Here is a 20,060-nt window from a genome sequence, read left to right on the forward strand (position 1 = left end):
CGGGTACCAGAAGGAGAAGAGAGAGAGAAAGTACCATAGAAAATACTTGAAGAGATTATAGTTGAAAACTTCCCTAACATGAGAAAGGAAATAGCCACCCAAGTCCAGGAAGCACAGAGAGTCCCATACAGGCTAAACCCAAGGAGAAACACACCAAGACACATAGTAATCAAATTGGGAAAAATTAAAGACAAAGTAAAATCATTGAAAGCAGCAAGGGAAAAATGACAAATAACATACAAGGGAACTCCCGTAAGGTTAACAGCTGAGTTCTCAGCAGAAACTCTACAAGCCAGAAGGGAGTGGCATGATATACTTAAAGTGATGAAAGGGAAGAACCTACAACCAAGATTACTCTACCCTGCAAGGATCTCATTCAGATTCGATGGAGAAATCAAAAGCTTTACAGACAAGCAAAAGCTAAGAGAATTCAGCACCACCAAACCAGCTCTACAAGAAATGCTAAAGGAACTTCTCTAAGTGGGAAACACAGGAGAAAAAAAGGACCTACAAAAACAAACCCCAAACAATTAACAAAATGGTAATAGAAACATACATATAATTACTTTAAACGTGAAAGGATTAAATGCTCCAACCAAAAGACACAGGCTTGCTGAATGGATACAAAAACAAGACCCACATATATGCTGTCTACAAGAGACCCACTTCAGACCCAGGGAGACATACAGACTGAAATTGAGGGGATGGAAAAAGATATTCCATATAAATGGCAATGAAAAGAAAGCTGGAGTAGCAATACTCATATCAGATAAAAATAGACTTTAAAATAAAGAATGTTACAAGAGACAAGGAAGGACACTACATAATGATCAAGGGATCATTCCAAGAAGATATAACAATTATAAATATATATGCACCCAACATAGGAACACGTCAATACATAAGGCAACTGCTAACAGCTATAAAAGAGGAAATCGATACTGACACAATAATAGTGGGGGACTTTTAACACCTCACTTACACCAACGGACAGATCATCCAAACAGAAAATTAATAAGGAAACACAAGCTTTAAATGACACAATAGAGCAGACAGATTTAATTGATGTTCATAGGACATTCCATCCAAAAACAGGAGATTACACTTCCTTCTCAAGTGTGCACAGGACATTCTCCAGGACAGATCACATCTTAGGTCACAAATCAAGCCTCAGTAAATTTAAGAAAATTGAAATCATATCAAGCATCTTTTCTGACCACAACGCTACGAGATTAGAAATCAATTACAGACAAAAAACCGTAAAAAACACAAACACATGGAGGCTAAACAATACGTTACTAAATAACCAAGCGATCACTGAAGAAATCAAAGAGGAAATAAAAAAATTCGTAGAGACAAATGACAATGAAAAGACGACGATCCAAAACCTATGGGATGCAGCAAAAGCATTTCTAAGAGGGAAGTTTATAGCTATACAAGCCTACCTCAAGAAAGAAGAAAAATCTCAAACAATCTAACGTTACACCTAAAGCAATTAGAGAAAGAAGAACAAGCAAAACCCAAAGTTAGGAGAAGGAAAGAAATCATAAAGATCAGAGCAGAAATAAATGAGGGGGGACCTTGAAGATGGCGTAAGAGTAAGACGCGGAGATCACCTTCCTCCCCACAGATACACCAGAAATACATCTACACGTGGAACAACTCCTACAGAACACCTACTAAAGGCTGGCAAAAGACCTCAGACCTCCCAAAGGCAAGAAACTCCCCACGTACCTGGGTAGGGCAAAAGAAAAAACAGAGACAAAAGAATAGGGACGGCACCTGCACCAGTGGGAGAGAGCTGTGAAGGAGGAAAAGTTTCCACACACTAGGAAGCCCCTTTGCGGGCGGAGACTGCGGGAGGCGGAGGGGGGAGCTTCGGAGCCGCGGAGGAGAGCACAGCAACGGGTGCGGAGGGCAAAGCGGGGAGATTCCCGCACAGAGGATCCGTGTCGACCGGCACTCACCAGCCCGAGAGGCTTGTCTGCTCACCCACCGGGGCAGGCGGGGCTGCGAGCTGAGGCTCTGAGGCTCCGGTTGCGGTTTCGGAGCGCAGGGAGAGGACTGGGGTTGACGGCTTGAACATAGCCTGAAGGAGTTAGTGCACCACGGCTAGCCGGGAGGGAGTCCGGGGAAAAGTCTGCACCTGCCAAAGAGGCAAGAGACTTTTTCTTCCCTCTTTGTTTCCTGGTGCGTGAGGAGAGGGGTTTAAGAACGCTGCTTAAAGGAGCTCCAGAGACAGGCGCGAGCCGCGGCTAAAAGCGCGGACCCCAGAGACGGGCGCGAGCCGCGGCTAAAAGTGCGGACCCCAGAGACGGGCGGGAGACGCTAAGGCTGCTGCTGCTGCCACCAAGGGGCCTGTGTGCGAGCACAGGTCACTACCACACCCCTCTTCCGCGGAGCCTGTGCAGCCCGCCACTGCCAGGTTCCCGGGATCCAGGGACAACTTTCCCGGGAGAACGCACTGCGGGCCTCAGGCTGGTGCAAAGTTACGCCGGACTTTGCCGCCGCAGGCCCGCCCCGCACTCCGTGCCCCTCCCTCCCCGCTGGCCTGAGTGCGCCAGAGCCCCCGAATCAGCGGCTCCTTTAACCCCGTCCTGTCTGAGCAAAAAACAGACGCCCTCCAGCGACCTACACGCAGAGGCGGGGCCAAATCCAAAGCTAAGCCCCGGGAGCTGTGAGAACAAAGAAGAGAAAGGGAGATCTCTCCCAGCAGCCTCAGAAGCAGCGGATTAAAGCTCCACTATCAACTTGATATACCCTGCATCTGTGGAATACCTGAATAGACAACCAATCATCCCAAATTAAGGAGGTGGACTTTAGGAGCAAGATCTATGATTTTTTTCCCTATTCCTCTTTTTGTGAATGTGTATGTGTACGCTTCTGTGTGAGATCTTGTCTGTATAGTCTTGCTTCCACCATTTGTCCTAGGGTTCTATCCGTCCATGTTTTTTTTTTTAAACATTTTTTTCTTAATAATCAATTTTAATTTTAACATTATTATACTTTACCTTCGTTCTTTCTTTCTTTCCTTCCTTCCTTCCCTCCTTTAGACAACGAAACATCCCAAATTGAGGAGGTGGTCTCTGACAGCAAGATTTATGATTTTTCCTCCTTTACCTCTTTTAGTGAGGGTGTATGTGTACGCTTCTGTGTAAGACTTTGTCTGTATAGCTTTGCTTCCAACATTTGTCCTAAGGTTCTATCCGTCCCTTTTTTTTTTCTAAATAAGAATTTTTTAATTCAATAACTTTATTATACTTTATTTTATATTTACTGTATCTTCTTTCTTTCTTTTTTCCTTCTTTCCCTCCTTCCTGCCTTCCTCCCTCCCTCCCTCCCTCCTTTCTTTCCTTCTTGCCTTCTTTCCTTCTTTCTTCCTTCCTTCCCTCCTTTCCTTCTTTCTTTCCTCATACTTCTACTAATTCCCTCTACTTTTTCTCCCTTTTATTCTGAGCCGTGTGGATGAAAGGCTCTTGGTGCTCCAGCCAGGAGTCAGGGCTCTGCCTCTGAGGTAGGAGAGCCAACTTCAGGACACTGGTCAACAAGAGACCTCCCAGCTCCACATAATATCAAACAGCGAAAATCTCCCAGAGACCTCCATCTTAACACCAGCACCCAGCTTCACTCAATGACCAGCAAGCTACAGTGCTGGACAACCTATGCCAAACAACTAGCAAAACAGGAACATACCACCACCCATTAGCAGAGAGGCTGCCTAAAATCATAATAAGGCCACAGACACCCCAAAACACACCACCAGACGTGAACCTGCCCACTAGAGAGACAAGATCCAGCCTCATCCACCACAACACAGGCACTAGTCCCCTCCACCAGGAAGCCTACACAACCCACTGAACCAACCTTAGCCACTGGAGACAGACATCAAAAACAGCGGGAACTACGAACCTGCAGTCTGCAAAAAGGAGACCCCAAACACAGTAAGATAAGCAAAATGAGAAGACAGAAAAACACACAGCAGATAAAGGAGCAAGATAAAAATGCACCAGACCTAACAAATGAAGAGGAAATAGCCAGTCTACCTGAAAAAGAATTCAGAATAATGATAGTAAGGATGATCCGAAATCTTGGAAATAGAACGGACAAAATGCAAGAAACAGTTAACAAGGACCTAGAAGAAATAAAGATGAAACAAGCAACGATGAACAACACAATAAATGAAATTAAAAGTACTCTAGATGGGATCAATAGCAGAATAACTGAGGCAGAAGAACGGATAAGTGACCTGGAAGATAAAATAGTGGAAATAACTACTGCAGAGCAGAATAAAGAAAAAAGAATGAAAAGAACTGAGGACAGTCTCAGAGACCTCTGGGACAACATTAAACGCACCAACATTCGAATTATAAGGGTTCCAGAAGAAGAAGAGAAAAAGAAAGGAACTGAGAAAATATTTGAAGAGATTATAGTTGAAAACTTCCCTAATATGGGAAAGGAAATAGTTAATCAAGTCCAGGAAGCACAGAGAGTCCCATACAGGATAAATACAAGGAGAAATACGCCAAGACACAAATTAACCAAACTGTCAAAAATTAAATACAAAGAAAGCATATTAAAAGCAGCAAGGGAAAAACAACAAATAACACATAAGGGAATCCCCATAAGGTTAACAGCTGATCTCTCAGCAGAAACCCTACAAGCCAGAAGGGAGTGGCAGGACATACTGAAAGTGATGAAGGAGAAAAACCTGCAACCAACATTACTCTACCCAGCAAGGATCTCATTCAGATTTGATGGAGAAATTAAAACCTTTACAGATAAGCAAAAGCTGAGAGAGTTCAGCACCACCAAATCAGCTTTACAACAAATGCTAAAGGATCTTCTCTAGGCAAGAAACACAAGAGAAGGAAAAGACCTATAATAATGAACCCAAAACAATTTAGAAAATGGGAATAGGAACATACATATCGATAATTACCTTAAATGTAAATGGACTAAATGCTCCCACCAAAAGACACAGATTAGCTGAATGGATACAAAAACAAGACCCTTATATATGCTGTCTACAAGAGACCCACTTCAGACCTAGAGACACATACAGACTGAAAGTAAAGGGATGGAAAAAGATATTCCATGCAAATGGAAACCAAAAGAAAGCTGGAGTAGCAATTCTCATATCAGACAAAATAGACTTTAAAATAAGGACTATTAAAGGAGACAAAGAAGGACACTACATAATGATCAAGGGATCGATCCAAGAAGAAGATATAACAATTGTAAATATTTATGCACCCAACATAGGAGCACCTCAATATATAAGGTAAATACTAACAGCCATAAAGGGGAAAGCGACAGTAACACATTCATAGTAGGGGACTTAAACACCCCACTTTCACCAATGCACAGATCATCCTAAATGAAAATAAATCAGGAAACACAAGCTTTAAATGATACATTAAACAAGATAGACTTAATTGATATTTATAGGACACTCCATCCAAAAACAACAGAATACACATTTTTCTCAAGTGCTCATGGAACATTCTCCAGGATAGATCATATCTTGGGTCACAAATCAAGCCTTGGTAAATTTAAGAAAATTGAAATTGTATCAACTATCTTTTCCAACCAAAACGCCATGAGACTAGATATCAATTACAGAAAAGATCTGTAAAAAATACAAACACATGGAGGCTAAACAATACACTACTTAATAATGAAGTGATCACTGAAGAAATCAAAGAGGAAATCAAAAAATACCTAGAAACAAATGACAATGGAGACACAACGACCCAAAACCTATGGGATGCAGCAAAAGCAGTTCTAAGGGGGAAGTTTATAGCAATACAAGCCCACCTTAAGAAGCAGGAAACATCTTGAATAAACAACCTAACCTTGCACCTCAAGCAATTAGAGAAAGAAGAACAAAAAAACCCCAAAGCTAGCAGAAGGAAAGAAATCATAAAAATCAGATCAGAAATAAATGAAATCATAAAAATCAGATCAGAAATAAATGAAAAAGAAATAAATGAAAAAAAAAAAAAAAGAAAAAAAAAAAAGAAATGAAGGAAACAATAGCAAAGATCAATAAAACTAAAACCTGGTTCTTTGAGAAGATAAACAAAATAGATAAACCACTAGCCAGACTCATCAAGAAAAAAAGGGAGAAGACTCAAATCAATAGAATTAGAAATGAAAAAGGAGAGGTAACAACTGACACTGCAGAAATAAAAAAGATTATGAGAGATTACTACAAGCAACTCTATGCCAATAAAATGGACAACCTGGAGGAAATGGACAAATTCTCATACATGCACAACCTGCCAAGACTGAATCAGGAAGAAAAGGAAAATATGAACAGACCAACCACAAGCACTGAAATTGAAACTGTGATTAAAAAACTTCCAAGAAACAAAAGCCCAGGACCAGATGGCTTCACAGGCGAATTCAATCAAACATTTAGAGAAGAGCTAACACCTATCCTTCTCAAACTCTTCCAAAATATAGCAGAGGGAGGAACACTCCCAAACTCATTCTACGAGGCCACCATCACCTTGATACCAAAACTAAACAAGGATGTCACAAAGAAAGAAAACTACAGGCCAATATCACTGATGAACATAGATGCAAAAATCCTCAACAAAATACTAGCAAACAGAATCCAACAGCACATTAAAAGGATCATACACCATGATCAAGTGGGGTTTATACCAGGAATGCAAGGATTCTTCAATATACGCAAATCTATCAATGTGATAAACCATATTAACAAATTGAAGGAGAAAAACCATATGATCATCTCAATAGATGCAGAGAAAGCTTTTGACAAAATTCAACACCCATTTATGATAAAAACCCTGCAGAAAGTAGGCATAGAGGGAACTTTCCTCAACATAATAAAGGCCATATATGACAAGCCCACAGCAAACATCATGCTCAATGGTGAAAAACTGAAAGCATTTCCACTAAGATCAGGAACAAGACAAGGTTGCCCACTCTTACCACTCTTATTCAACATAGTTTTGGAAGTTTTAGCCACAGCAATCAGAGAAAAAAAGGAAATAAAAGGAATCCAAATCGGAAAAGAAGAAGTAAAGCTGTCACTGTTTGCAGATGACATGATCCTATACATAGAGAATCCTAAAGATGCTACCAGAAAACTACTAGAGCTAATCAATGAATTTGGTAAAGTGGCAGAATACAAAATTAATGCACAGAAATCTCTGGCATTCCTATATACTAATGATGAAAAATCTGAAATTGAAATCAAGAAAACACTCCCATTTACCATTGCAACAAAAAGAATAAAATATCTAGGAATAAACCTACCTAAGGAGACAAAAGACCTGTATGCAGAAAATTATAAGACACTGATGAAAGAAATTAAAGATGATACAAATAGATGGAGAGATATACCATGTTCTTGGATTGGAAGAATCAACATTGTGAAAATGACTCTACTACCCAAAGCAATCTATAGATTCAATGCAATCCCTATCAAACTACCACTGGCATTTTTCACAGAACTAGAACAAAAAATTTTGCAATTTGTATGGAAACACAAAAGACCCCGAATAGCCAAAGCAATCTTGAGAACGAAAAAAGGAACTGGAGAAATCAGGCTCCCTGACTTCAGACTATACTACAAAGCTACAGTTATCAAGACGGTATGGTACTGGCACAAAAACAGAAAGATAGATCAATGGAACAGGATAGAAAGCCCAGAGATAAACCCACGCACATATGGACACCTTATCTTTGATAAAGGTGGCAGGAATGTACAGTGGAGAAAGGACAGCCTCTTCAATAAGTGGTGCTCGGAAAACTGGACAGGTACACATAAAAGTATGAGATTAGATCACTCCCTAACACCATACACAAAAATAAGCTCAAAATGGATTAAAGACCTAAATGTAAGGCCAGAAACTATCAAACTCTTAGAGGAAAACATAGGCAGAACACTCTATGACATAAATCACAGCAAGATCCTTTTTGACCCACCTCCTAGAGTAATGGAAATAAAAACAAAAATAAACAATTGGGACCTAATGAAACTTCAAAGCTTTTGCACAGCAAAGAAAACCATAAAGAAGACCAAAAGACAACCCTCAGAATGGGAGAAAATATTTGCAAATGAAGCAACCGACAAAGGATTAATCTCCAAAATGTACAAGCAGCTCATGCAGCTCAATAACAAAAAACCAAACAACCCAATCCAAAAATGGGCAGAAGACCTAAATAGACATTTCTCCAAAGAAGATATACAGACTGCCAACAAACACATGAAAGAATGCTCAACATCATTAATCATTAGAGAAATGCAAATCAAAACTACAATGAGATATCATCTCACACCAGTCAGAATGGCCATCATCAAAAAATCTAGAAACAATAAATGCTGGAGAGGGTGTGGAGAAAAGGGAACACTTTTGCACTGCTGGTGGGAATGTGAATTGGTTCAGCCACTATGGAGAACAGTATGGAGGTTCTTTAAAAAACTACAAATAGAACTACCATATGACCCAGCAATCCCACTACTGGGCATATACCCTGAGAAAACCATAATTCAAAAAGAGTCATGTACCAAAATGTTCATTGCAGCTCTATTTACAATATCCCGGAGATGGAAACAACCTAAGTGCCCATCATCGTATGAATGGATAAAGAAGATGTGGCACATATATACAATGGAATATTACTCAGCCATAAAAAGAAACGAAATTGAGCTATTTGTAATGAGGTGGATAGACCTAGAGTCTGTCATACAGAGTGAAGTAAGTCAGAAAGAAAAAGACAAAAATACCGTATGCTAACACATATATATGGAATTTAAGAAAAAAAAAATGTCATGAAGAACCTAGGGGTAAGGCAGGAATAAAGACGCAGAGCTCCTAGAGAACGACTTGAGGTTATAGGGAGGGGGAAGGGTGAGCTGTGACAGGGCAAGAGAGAGTCATGGACATATACACACTAACAAATGTAGTAAGGTAGATAGCTAGTGGGAAGCAGCCGCATGGCACAGGGATATTGGCTCGGTGCTTTGTGACAGCCTGGAGGGGTGGGATAGGGAGGGTGGGAGGGAGGGAGGGAGATGCAAGAGGGAAGACATATGGGAACATATGTTTATGTATGACTGATTCACTTTGTTATAAAGCAGAAACTAACACACCATCGTTAAGCAATTATACCCCAATAAAGATGTTAAAAATAAATAAATAAAGTTTCAAAAAAAAGAAATAAATGAAACAGAAACAAGGAAAACAATAGCAAAGATCAATAAAACTAAAACCTGGTTCTTTGAGAAGACAAACAAAATTGATAAACCATTAGCCAGACTCATCAAGAAAAAGAGGGAGAGGACTCAAATCAATACAATTAGAAATGAAAAAGGAGAAGTTACAACAGACACCACAGATATACAAGGCATCCTAAGAGACAACCACAAGCAAATCTATGCCAATAAAATGGACAATCTGGAAGAAATGGACAAATTCTTAGAAAGGTATAACCTCCCAAGACTGAAACGGGAAGAAATAGAAAATATGAACAGACCAATCACAAGTAATGAAATTGAAACTGTGATTAAAAATCGTCCAACAAACAAAAGTCCAGGACCAGAATGCTTCACAGGTGAATTCTGTCAAACATTTAGAGAAGAGCTAACACCCATGCTTGTCAAACTCTTCGAAAGAATTGCAGAGGAAGGAAAACTCCCAAACTCATTCTACAAGGCCACCATCACCCTGATACCAAAACCAGACAAAGATACTAAAAAAAAAGAAAATTACAGACCAATATCACTGATGAATATAGATCCAAAAATCCTCAACAAAATACTAGCAAACAGAATCCAACAACACATCCAACATTAAAAGGATCATACACCATGATCAAGTGGGATTTATCCCAGGGATGCAAGGATTCTTCAATATACGCAAATCAATCAATGTGATACACCATATTACCAAACTGAAGAATAAAATTCATATGATCATGTCAATAGATGCAGTAAAACCTTTTGACAAAATTCAACACCCATTTATGATAAAAACTCTCCAGAGAGTGGGCATAGAGGGAAACTACCTCAACATAATAAAGGCCATATATGACAAACCCACAGCAAACATCATTCTCAATGGTGAAAAACTGAAAGTGTTTCCTCTAAGATCAGGAACAAGACAAGGACGTCCACTCTCACCACTCTTATTCAACATAGTTTTGGAAGTCCTAGCCGTGGCAATCAGAGAAGAAAAATAAATAAAAGGAATACAAATTGGAAAAGAAGGACTGTCACTGTTGGCAGATGACATGATACTATACATAAAGAATCCTAAATATGCCACCAGAAAACTACTAGAGCTAATAAATGAATTTGGTAAATTTGCAGGATACAAAACTAATGCACAGAAATCTCTTGCATTCCTATACACTCATGCTGAAAAATCTGAAAGATAAATTAAGGAAACACTCCCATTTACCATTGCAACAAAAAGAGTAAAATACCTAGGAATAAACCTACTTAGGGAGACAAAAGACCTGTATGCAGAAAACTATAAGACACTGATGAAAGAAATTAAAGATATACAAAGAAATGGAGAGATATACCATGTTCTTGGATTGGAAGAATCAATACTGTCAAAATGACTATACTACCCAAAGGAACCTACAGATTGAATGCAATCCCTATCAAATTGTGACTGGCATTTTTTACAGAACTAAAACAAAAAATCTTAAAATTTGTGTGGAGACACCAATGACCCCGAATAGCCAAAGCAGTCTTAAGGGAAAAAAATGGAGGTGGAGGAATCAGACTACCTGACTTCAGACTATATTACAAAGCTACAGTAATGAAGACAATATGGTACTGGCACAAAAACAGAAACATAGATCAATGGAACAAGATAGAAAGCCCAGAGATAAACCCACACACCTATGGTCAACTAATCTATGACAGAGGAAGCAAGGATATACAATGGCAAAAAGACAGTCTCTTCAATAAGTGGTGCTGTGAAAACTGGACAGCTACATGTAAAAGAATGAAATTAGAACACTCCCTAACACCATACAGAAAAATAAACTCAAAATGGATTAGAGACCTAAATGTAAGACTGGACAGTATAAAACTCTTAGAGGAAAACAGGAATAACACTCTTTGACATAAATCACAGCAAGATCGTTTTCGATCCACATCCTAGAGTAATGGTAATAAAAACAAAAAGAAACAAATGGGACCTAATGAAACTTAAAACCTTTTGCACAGCAAAGGAAACGATAAAGTAGATGAAAAGACAACCCTCACAATGGGAGAAAATATTTGCAAACGGATCAAAGGACAAAGGATTCATCTCCAAAATATATAAGCAGCTCATGCAGCTCAATATTAAAGAAACAAACAACCCAATCCAAAAATGGGCAGAAGACCTAAATAGACATTTCTCCAAAGAAGACGTACAGATGTCCAAGAAGCACATGAAAAGCTCCTCAACATCACTAATTATTAGAGAAATACAAATCAAAACTTCAATGAGGTATCACCTCACACCAGTTAGAATGGGCATCATCAGAAAGTCTACAAACAACAAATTCTGGAGATGGAGTGGAGAAAAGGGAACCCTCTTGCACTGTTGGTGGGAATTTAAATTGATACAGCCACTATGGAGAACAGTATGGAAGTTCCTTAAAAAACTAAAAATAGAATTACCATATGACCCAGCAATTCCACTACTGGGTGTATACCCAGAGAAAGCCATAATTCAAAAAGACACATGCACCCCAGTGTTCATTGCAGCACTATTTACAATAGCCAGGTCACGGAAGCAACCTAAATGCCCATCGACAGACGAATGGATAAAGAAGATTTGGTACATATATACAATGGAATATTACTCAGCCATAAAAAGGAATGAAACTGGGTCATTTGTAGAGATGTAGATGGATCTAGAGACTGTCATACAGAGTGAAGTCAGAAAGAGAAAAACAAATATCATAGATTAACGCATATATGTGGAACCTAGAAAAATGGTACAGATGAACCAGTTTGCAGGATAGAAATTGAGACACAGATGTAGAGAACAAATGTATGGACACCAAGGGGGGAAAGCGGTGGGGTGGTGGTGGTGGTGGTATGATGAATTGGGAGATTGGGATTGACATGTATACACTGATGTGTATAAAATGGATGAGTAGTAAGAACCTGCTCTATAAAAAAATACATTAAATTAAATCCAAAAGTAAAAACTTAAATTACATGCTTGCACTGAATTCACCTCACAAATATGCTGAGGAAAAGAAGCCAGACACACAAAAAGTATTTACTAAATGATTCCATTTATTAAATTTCAAAGATACATAGAACTCACCTATGGTGTTGTAAGAAGTCAGGATATTGGTTACCCTTGATTAGAAGGAGGACATGAGGGCTTCTGGGGTAATAGTCTGTTTCTTGATCTAGTGCTGACTTTATAAATGTGCTCACTTTGTGAACATTTATTGACTTATACATTTATAATTTGTGTGTTTTTCTGTATTAATATTATGTTTCAATAAAGTCTGTGTTAAAAAGATTTAAAAAAATCAACATCCATTTATGATAAAAACTCTCCAAAAAGTGGGCAGAGGGAACCCAGTTCAACATAATAAAGCCCATATGTGACAAACCCACAGCTAACATCATACTCAATGGTGAAAAGCTGAAAGCACTTCCTTTAAGATCAGGAACAGGACAACGATATCCATTCTCACCACTTTTATTCAAAATAGTTTTGACATCCTAGCCACAGGAATCAGAGAAGAAAAAAAAAAAAGAAATCCAAATTGAAAAAGAAGAAGTAAAACTATCACTGCTTGTAGATGATATGATACTATACATAGAAAATCCTAAAGAAGCTACCAGAAAACTGCTAGAGCTCTTCAATGAATTTGGTTAAGTTGCAGGATAGAAAATTAATACACAGGAACCTGTTGCATTTCTACACACTAACAATGAAAGATCAGAAAGAAAAATTAAGGAAACAATCCCATTTACCACTGCATCAAAAAGAATAAAATACCTAGAAATAAATTTACCTAAGGAGGTAAAAGACCTGCACTCCCAAAACTATAAGATGCTAATGAAAGAAATCGAAGATGATACAAATGGAAAGATATACTGTGTTCTTGAATTGGAAGAATCAATACTGTCAAGATGACCAGACTACCCAAGGCAATCTACAGATTCAATGCAATCCCTATCAAATTACCAGTAATGCCATTTTTCATAGAACTAGAACAAAAAAAATTTTTAATTTGTATGGAAACACAAAAGACCCCGAATAGCCAAAGCAATCTTGAGAAAGAAAACTGGAGATGGAGGAATCAGGCTCCCTGACTTCAGACCATAATACAAAGCTATAGTAACCAAAACAGGATGGTACTGGCACAAAAACAGAACTATAGATCAGTGGAACAGTATAGAAAGCCCAGAAATAAACCTACACACCTATGGTCAATTAATCTATGAGAAAGGTGCAAGAATATACAGTGGAGAAGACAGCCTCTTTACCATGTGGTGCTGGGAAATTGGGAAAGCTAGATGTAACAGAATGATACTAGAACATTCTCTAACACCATACACAAAAATAAACTCAAGACTTCCCTGGGTACCCAGTGGTTAAGACTCCATGCTTCCATTGCAGGGGGCATGGGTTTGATCCCTGGTCTGGGAACTAAGATCCCTCAGGCCACGTGGTGTGGCCAAAAATAGAAACAACAAAAACAAAAACAAACAAACAAAAAACTCAAAATGGATTAAAGACCTAAATGTAGTACTGGATACTATAAAACCTAGCGGAAAACATAGGCAGAACACTCTGTGACATAAATTGCAGCAGTATCTTTTTAGATTTGTCTCCTAGAATAATGAAAATAAAAACAAAAATAAACAAATGGGAACTAATTAAACTTAAAAGCTTTTGCACAGCAAAGGAAGCCATAAACAAAGCAAAAAGACAATCTACAGAATGGGAGAAAATTTGCAAATGATGCAACTGACAAGGGATTATCTCCAAAATATACAAACAGCTCTTGTGGCTCAATATCAAAAAAACAAACAATGCAATCAAAAAATGGGCAAAAGATCTAAACAGACATTTCTCCAAAGAAGACATACAGATGGCCAAAAAGCACATGAAAAGATGCTCAACACTGCTAATTATTAGAGAAATGCAAATCAAAACTACAGTGAGGTATCACCTCACACTGGTCAGAATGGCTGTTATCGAAAAGTCTACAAATAATGTTGGAGAGGGGTTAGGAAAAGGAACCCTCCTACACTGTTGGTGGGAATGGAAATTGGTACAGCAACTATGGAGAACAGTATGGAGGCTCCTTAAAAAACTAAAAAGAGAGCTACCATATCATCCAGCAATCCCACTCCTGGGCATGTATCCGGAGAAAACCATAATTTGAAAAGACACATGCACCCCAATGTTAACTGCAGCACTATTTACAACAGCCAAGACATGGAAGCAAACTAAATGTCCATGGACAGATTAATGGATAAAGAAGATGTGGTGTATATATATACATACACACACACACACACACACACACACACACACACACACACACACACCATGGAATATTATTCAGTCATGAAAAAAGAATGAAATAATTCCATTTGCAGCAATATAGGTGGACCTAGAGATTATCATACTAAGTGAAGTAAGCCAGACAGAGAAAGATAAATATATGATATTGCTTATATGTGGAATGTAAAAAAACAGAAAGATACAAATGAACTCATTTCCAAAACAGGAGGAGACTCACAGACATAGGATAAAAATGTGTGGTTACCAAATGGGGGAAAAGGGGATGGGAAGAGGGATAAATTAGGAGGTTGGGATTAACATATACATATTACTATATGTAAAATAGATAACCAATGAGGACCTACTGTATAGCACAGGGAATTATACTCAGTATTTTGTAATAACCTATAAGGGAAGAGAATCTGAAAAAGACTGTATATATATGTATATATGTATACACACACACAAACACACACACACATATATGTAACTGAATCACTGTGCTGTACACCTGAAACTAACATGACATTGTAAATCAACTACACATCAATAAAAAAATCATACATATATATATAATATATACACATGTATATTATATATACATATTGGCCTTCACATCAATTATACAATGTGGGTAGAACAAGCATTCAAAGATAAGAAAATTATGGTTCAGGCTCACAGTAATGCTATAATTAAATAGAACTCAAAACCATTTGTATTCAATGATCCAATCTGTCTTATCTTTTTTTTTTTTCATTCCTTAACAGAAACCAACAAAGCTGCCTCTCAGCATTTCACTATTTAAAAATTAGGTCCTTCAGATTTTTCCTTTGTACTGTTAGTGTTTTGCTTATTTTGCCATTTATTTGATCCTTCATCATAAGATGGAACAAGGAAATGTGTTGGCATATTCTGTTATTAGATCCAAGTTTCATGGAAAAATACACTGCAGCTAAGGAACAAAACCAACATTATAAAATTCAATAAACATTTATTCAGTGACTACTAAAGGCAAGGTACTATATTAGGTGTTATTAACTCAAAAGGCACACAGACATGGTCCTTGATATTAAGGAACTGAAAGTTCTTAGAAATTAGATTTCACGGCTGGTTTTACATATATCTTCTAACCTCAAATTAGCACAGGTAACTGCTACACAAATACATGCATATACATATGTACACACACACATATATACACATACATATATGTAAACACATATGAATAGAGGTAGAGAGCCACTGAGATGCTAACTTATACAGATTGCTGTATACCATGTTTATTTAAAAATAACTGCCACATATCCCCTGGAGCAATAACATTTTCCTATTCCAGAAATGAACCTGAATAGAAAAATGCAAAGATACTTTCCAGCTTTACCCTATTAATTCCTTGAAAATAGAAGTCCTGATAAATAGAGTGTTGAGGAGATCAGGATCTAATTTCAAGATTTCATTTCTTATTAGTTGCTATACTTTTCAGACCTATGTTTAATAAAGGATACCAAAGTTGCAAAACCAACCCATTTCACTTTCAGAACCTTCAGTTTTATCATCAACTTAGTAAATTATCTGTTTGCAAGTAAAAGCTCCAATAAGGGACAGATATAATTTCTGCTCTGAGTGTTCAATAGACTAAAAATTTAATTTTCTTTTGTAACCAAAAATGATTCTTACGTCAAGCACTGATCCAGAGAGGTCAGCTCGTTCAAGATTTGCACAGCAGAGATTAGCGTGGGCAAGATTGCAGCGGCTTAAATTGGCCATTTTGAAGTTAATGTATCGAAGGTCCAAACGAGAAAGATCAGCACCACTGAAGTTTAAACCCTAAAATTAAAAAACACAAACTGTCACAATATTTAAACCATCTGTTGTATATTCAATTACAATAGCTAACCACCATGTGTTTTAGAAGTAATTGGCAGTTCCGTCATTTGGAGTTCGTTACATGATCAAATGGAACTGAGATACATAAAATTAGTGTCCTTAACGGGTTCTTAAAGGAACTCAACTTACATATAACACTAGAATGCATCCTGGCAATGCCTCATTTATGTGCAGAAGTTTCTAAAGAGAGATCTCTGCTGGCCACATACCCGTTGATAAGTATTATATTTTTATTAAACCTGATTGTACTTAAATTATTTTATTAATTCAATAATTCAAGATCGTTTTATTTTTTTAAAGTGAGTATTGTGGTTTTTAAAATCATTAGTGCTATAATACATAAAAGTAAAAGTATCTTCCACTGATTAACCATACATAACAACTGTACAATTGACTTTTTATTTTTATTGCTGCAATTCCTATGCATTACTCAAAAACTGCTGCATGAGGCATAATTAGACAATAAAAAAGATTATTACATCTCTTTTTCTGTCTAACCATTTTGGGACTAAATCAATGCTATGACCCATAAGTAAAATATATCTTTCATGAAAAAAGAAAACAAGGCAACAGAAAAATTCCCAGAAGAATTTAAAACTTTACTCACAGATTTGCCTACACGAATAACTCATATAAAAGTCTGCTTTAATTACCTGGCAACGCAATTCTGATTTGGTTGGAGTGGCTAGCAGAAATCGCACAAATTCCTTTCGAGATATTGGTGAATGATCTTCTGGTGGTTGAGAATTCTTGAAAAGCATATTGACAGATCAGTGGAGCATTTTGGGAGATAGCTACAATACATGTAATACTTGGCTAATGTAAAAAGAGTCTTACCTTTATTGCCACTTCTAGGTGTTCAATCAATGAGTCAATACCAAAAAATCTTGCTTCTTCTAACACACCTATCATAATAAAAACAATTTGACTTTTATAGAATGCTATTCATTTTAATATTTATGGAATCATTTATAAAAAAAATCTATAAAGTTAAATTCTCACAACAGAAGTGAAATACAAGTAGGCTATCCATCAATATAGAAAAAAAATAACTAATGTTTGGAACATATATATGTATATATAGAATATTTAAAAATATTTGTAAACAAAGTTTTTCTAAATAGTTTACATACAGCAAAAGAAAGAAGACTCATGAATTAGAATGAAAGCTTTCCATATTACAAAATTATTTCTGAAAATTAAATAGGCCACAGACAAAAAAATCCTAACATCATACATTCCTAAAATAACTGACATAGTGATTTGTAAACCCAATAATAAGTGATTAGTTCACCTAATCTTAACATTTCATTGACTTTTAAAAAAATATTTATTTTTGGCTGCATTGGGTTTTTGTTGCGTGCAGGCTTCCTCTAGTTGCGGCAAGCAGGGACTACTCTTTGTTGCGATGTGCTGGCTTCTCGTTGCAGTGGTGTCTCTTGTTGTGCAGCATGGGCTCTAAGCATGCTCAGCAGTTGTGGCACATGGGCTCAGTAGTTGTGGCTCGTGGGCTCTACAGTACAGGCTCAGTAGTTGCAGCGTACAGACTTAGTTGCTCCGTGGCATGTGGGATCTTCCTGGACCAGGGCTCAAACCCGTGTCCCCTGCATTGGCAGGCAGATTCTTAACCACTGCTCCACCAGGGAAGGCCTTCATTGACTTATTATTTTTTAATATACTTAACACAGTCAGAGTACCATGTTTTTTTTTTTTTAAGATAAAATTATTTAATTAATATATTTATTTTTGGCTGTTATGGATCTTTGTTGCTGCGTGCGGGCTTTCTCTAGTTGCTAAGAGCGGGGGTTACTCTTTGTTGTGGTGCATGGGCTTCTCATTGCGGTGGCTTCTCTTGTTGTGGAGCACAGGCTCTAGGCACGCGGGCTTCAGTAGTTGTGGTTTGCAGGCTGTAGAGTGCAGGCTCATAGTTGTGGTGCATGGGCTTCGATGCTCCGCGGCATGTGGGATCTTCCTGGACCAGGGCTCGAACCTGTGTCCCCTGAATTGGCAGGCGGATTCTTAACCACTGCGCCAGCAGGGAAGCCCCTTGAGTTTGTGAATGAAGCAGATCTGAATCGGTTTGTCAGAGATCTTTTAGTTACTGAATCAGAATATTACAGAAGTGTATAAATGTAAGAGAGCTTCGAAACCAAAGTCAGCAGTATAATTCAGAAACCTTTCTTATAGGAAAATCATTAAATAAAGGATTTCCAGGGCGCTCACACAAGATGGCAGAATAGAAGGATGTGGAGCTCACCTCCTCCCACAAATACATCAAATATACATCTACATCTGGAACAATTCTCACAGAATACCCTCTGAATGCTGGCAGAATATCTCAAACACCCAAAATCGCATGAAAGATCTCCTCATAACCAGGTAGTACAAGAATTTTAAAAAAAAGGCATTGGGACGGAACTTGCATATCTGGGAGGGATTTGTGAAAGAGAAAAGTTGCCCGCAACCTGGAAAGCCTCTTCACAGGTGGGGAGATCAGCCAGGACAGAAATGGAGCTTTAGAGGCTCAAAGCAAAGCGCAGCAGACAGTTTATGGCAGGCAGATCAGAGAGAGACCTGCACAGATGGTCCGGGTCACTGCCCTGTGCTCCCCAGCCTGAGATGTGCAACCGCTGGTGTGGGCGGGAGCTCAGTTCTGAAACTTGGGTTTCAGAGGACAGATCAGGGAGAGGACCAGGGTTGGCTGCTCAGAGAAAGCCTGAAGGGGCTGGAGCATGGTATGGGCTGCAACCAGGGGTGTATGTAGAAGAAGCCCAGGCCCACCATAGAAGCAAAGCCCTTTTGTTAAGGAGCATGGAAGGGAGGGACAGGCCTGTAGCAGCCTCTTTCTCCACACACTTTCAGCTGACTCAGCGCTACCTGTAGGAGCTCTGGGAGCATGCCAGCGGGCTGCCCACACGCAGAGGCGGGGCTGAAATCTGAGCCCTCTGCCCACTGCTGCGCAGATCTACCCCACAGCCACTGGCTTTGTATACTCAGCGCCTGCAGGACATCCAAGTGGACAATGGGTGCTCCCGTGGCTGGGACCAGTCTGGCCTCAGCAGCTATGTGGTTTGTGGGTGCATGCACGCAGAGGCTGGGCTGGAGTCTGCGCTGCTTCAATAGCTCCAACAGCAGCTTCAGGTGTGTGACTACTGTGGTCCTGCTACCTCATTTCAGTGGATCATTGCCAGCAGACCTATGCTGGTAACTTTGTGAACACAGCGTCTGAGGGACACCAGAGCTTACTGCCTGCATTCTCACGGTTGAGGTGAGACGGAGTGCAGTGCCAACAACAGTGTACTTTGTGAGCCCACACAATGGGTGACGGATGACAGCACAGAATGCACTCCCTGGTGGAGAGCTCTGGAGGAGGAACACTCAGGGGCTCCTCTCCCTGGGCATACTCCAATCCCAACTACCTCACACCACAGCTCAGAAATGGATCTGGGGCTTCTACTGCAATAACTAGGGAGCAGACCCTGCCACTGAGAGGGCTGTGACAACCACAGAGCAAAGAGGAGGCCCCCCTCAACATCCAGTGTAGCCTTTGGTCACCACAACGTCAGTCACACCCCCTATCAAGGGGATAATGGCCAGCACACACTGAGGAAAGAGGTGGCAGGTATACATCCGGAAAACAGACCT

The 20,060-nt window shown here is 38.9% G+C and overlaps 1 protein-coding gene across 3 annotated transcripts in view; it reads right to left on the minus strand.

Annotated features, from left to right (window-relative positions):
* KCTD9 (potassium channel tetramerization domain containing 9) overlaps nucleotides 1-20,060 on the minus strand; it is a 61,109-nt gene that overhangs the window by 16,944 nt on the left and 24,105 nt on the right. For all 3 annotated transcript variants that reach the window (XM_060015185.1, XM_060015187.1, XM_060015186.1), the window contains 3 exons: nucleotides 17,253-17,320; nucleotides 17,069-17,164; nucleotides 16,206-16,355 (listed from right to left, as the gene is read on the minus strand). In XM_060015185.1, the coding sequence (XP_059871168.1) occupies nucleotides 16,206-16,355; nucleotides 17,069-17,164; nucleotides 17,253-17,320 (314 nt within the window). The remainder of the gene's footprint in view (nucleotides 1-16,205; nucleotides 16,356-17,068; nucleotides 17,165-17,252; nucleotides 17,321-20,060) is intronic.

Source organism: Delphinus delphis, chromosome 6, assembly GCF_949987515.2.
Source record: "Delphinus delphis chromosome 6, mDelDel1.2, whole genome shotgun sequence".
Classification (NCBI taxonomy): domain Eukaryota; kingdom Metazoa; phylum Chordata; class Mammalia; order Artiodactyla; family Delphinidae; genus Delphinus; species Delphinus delphis.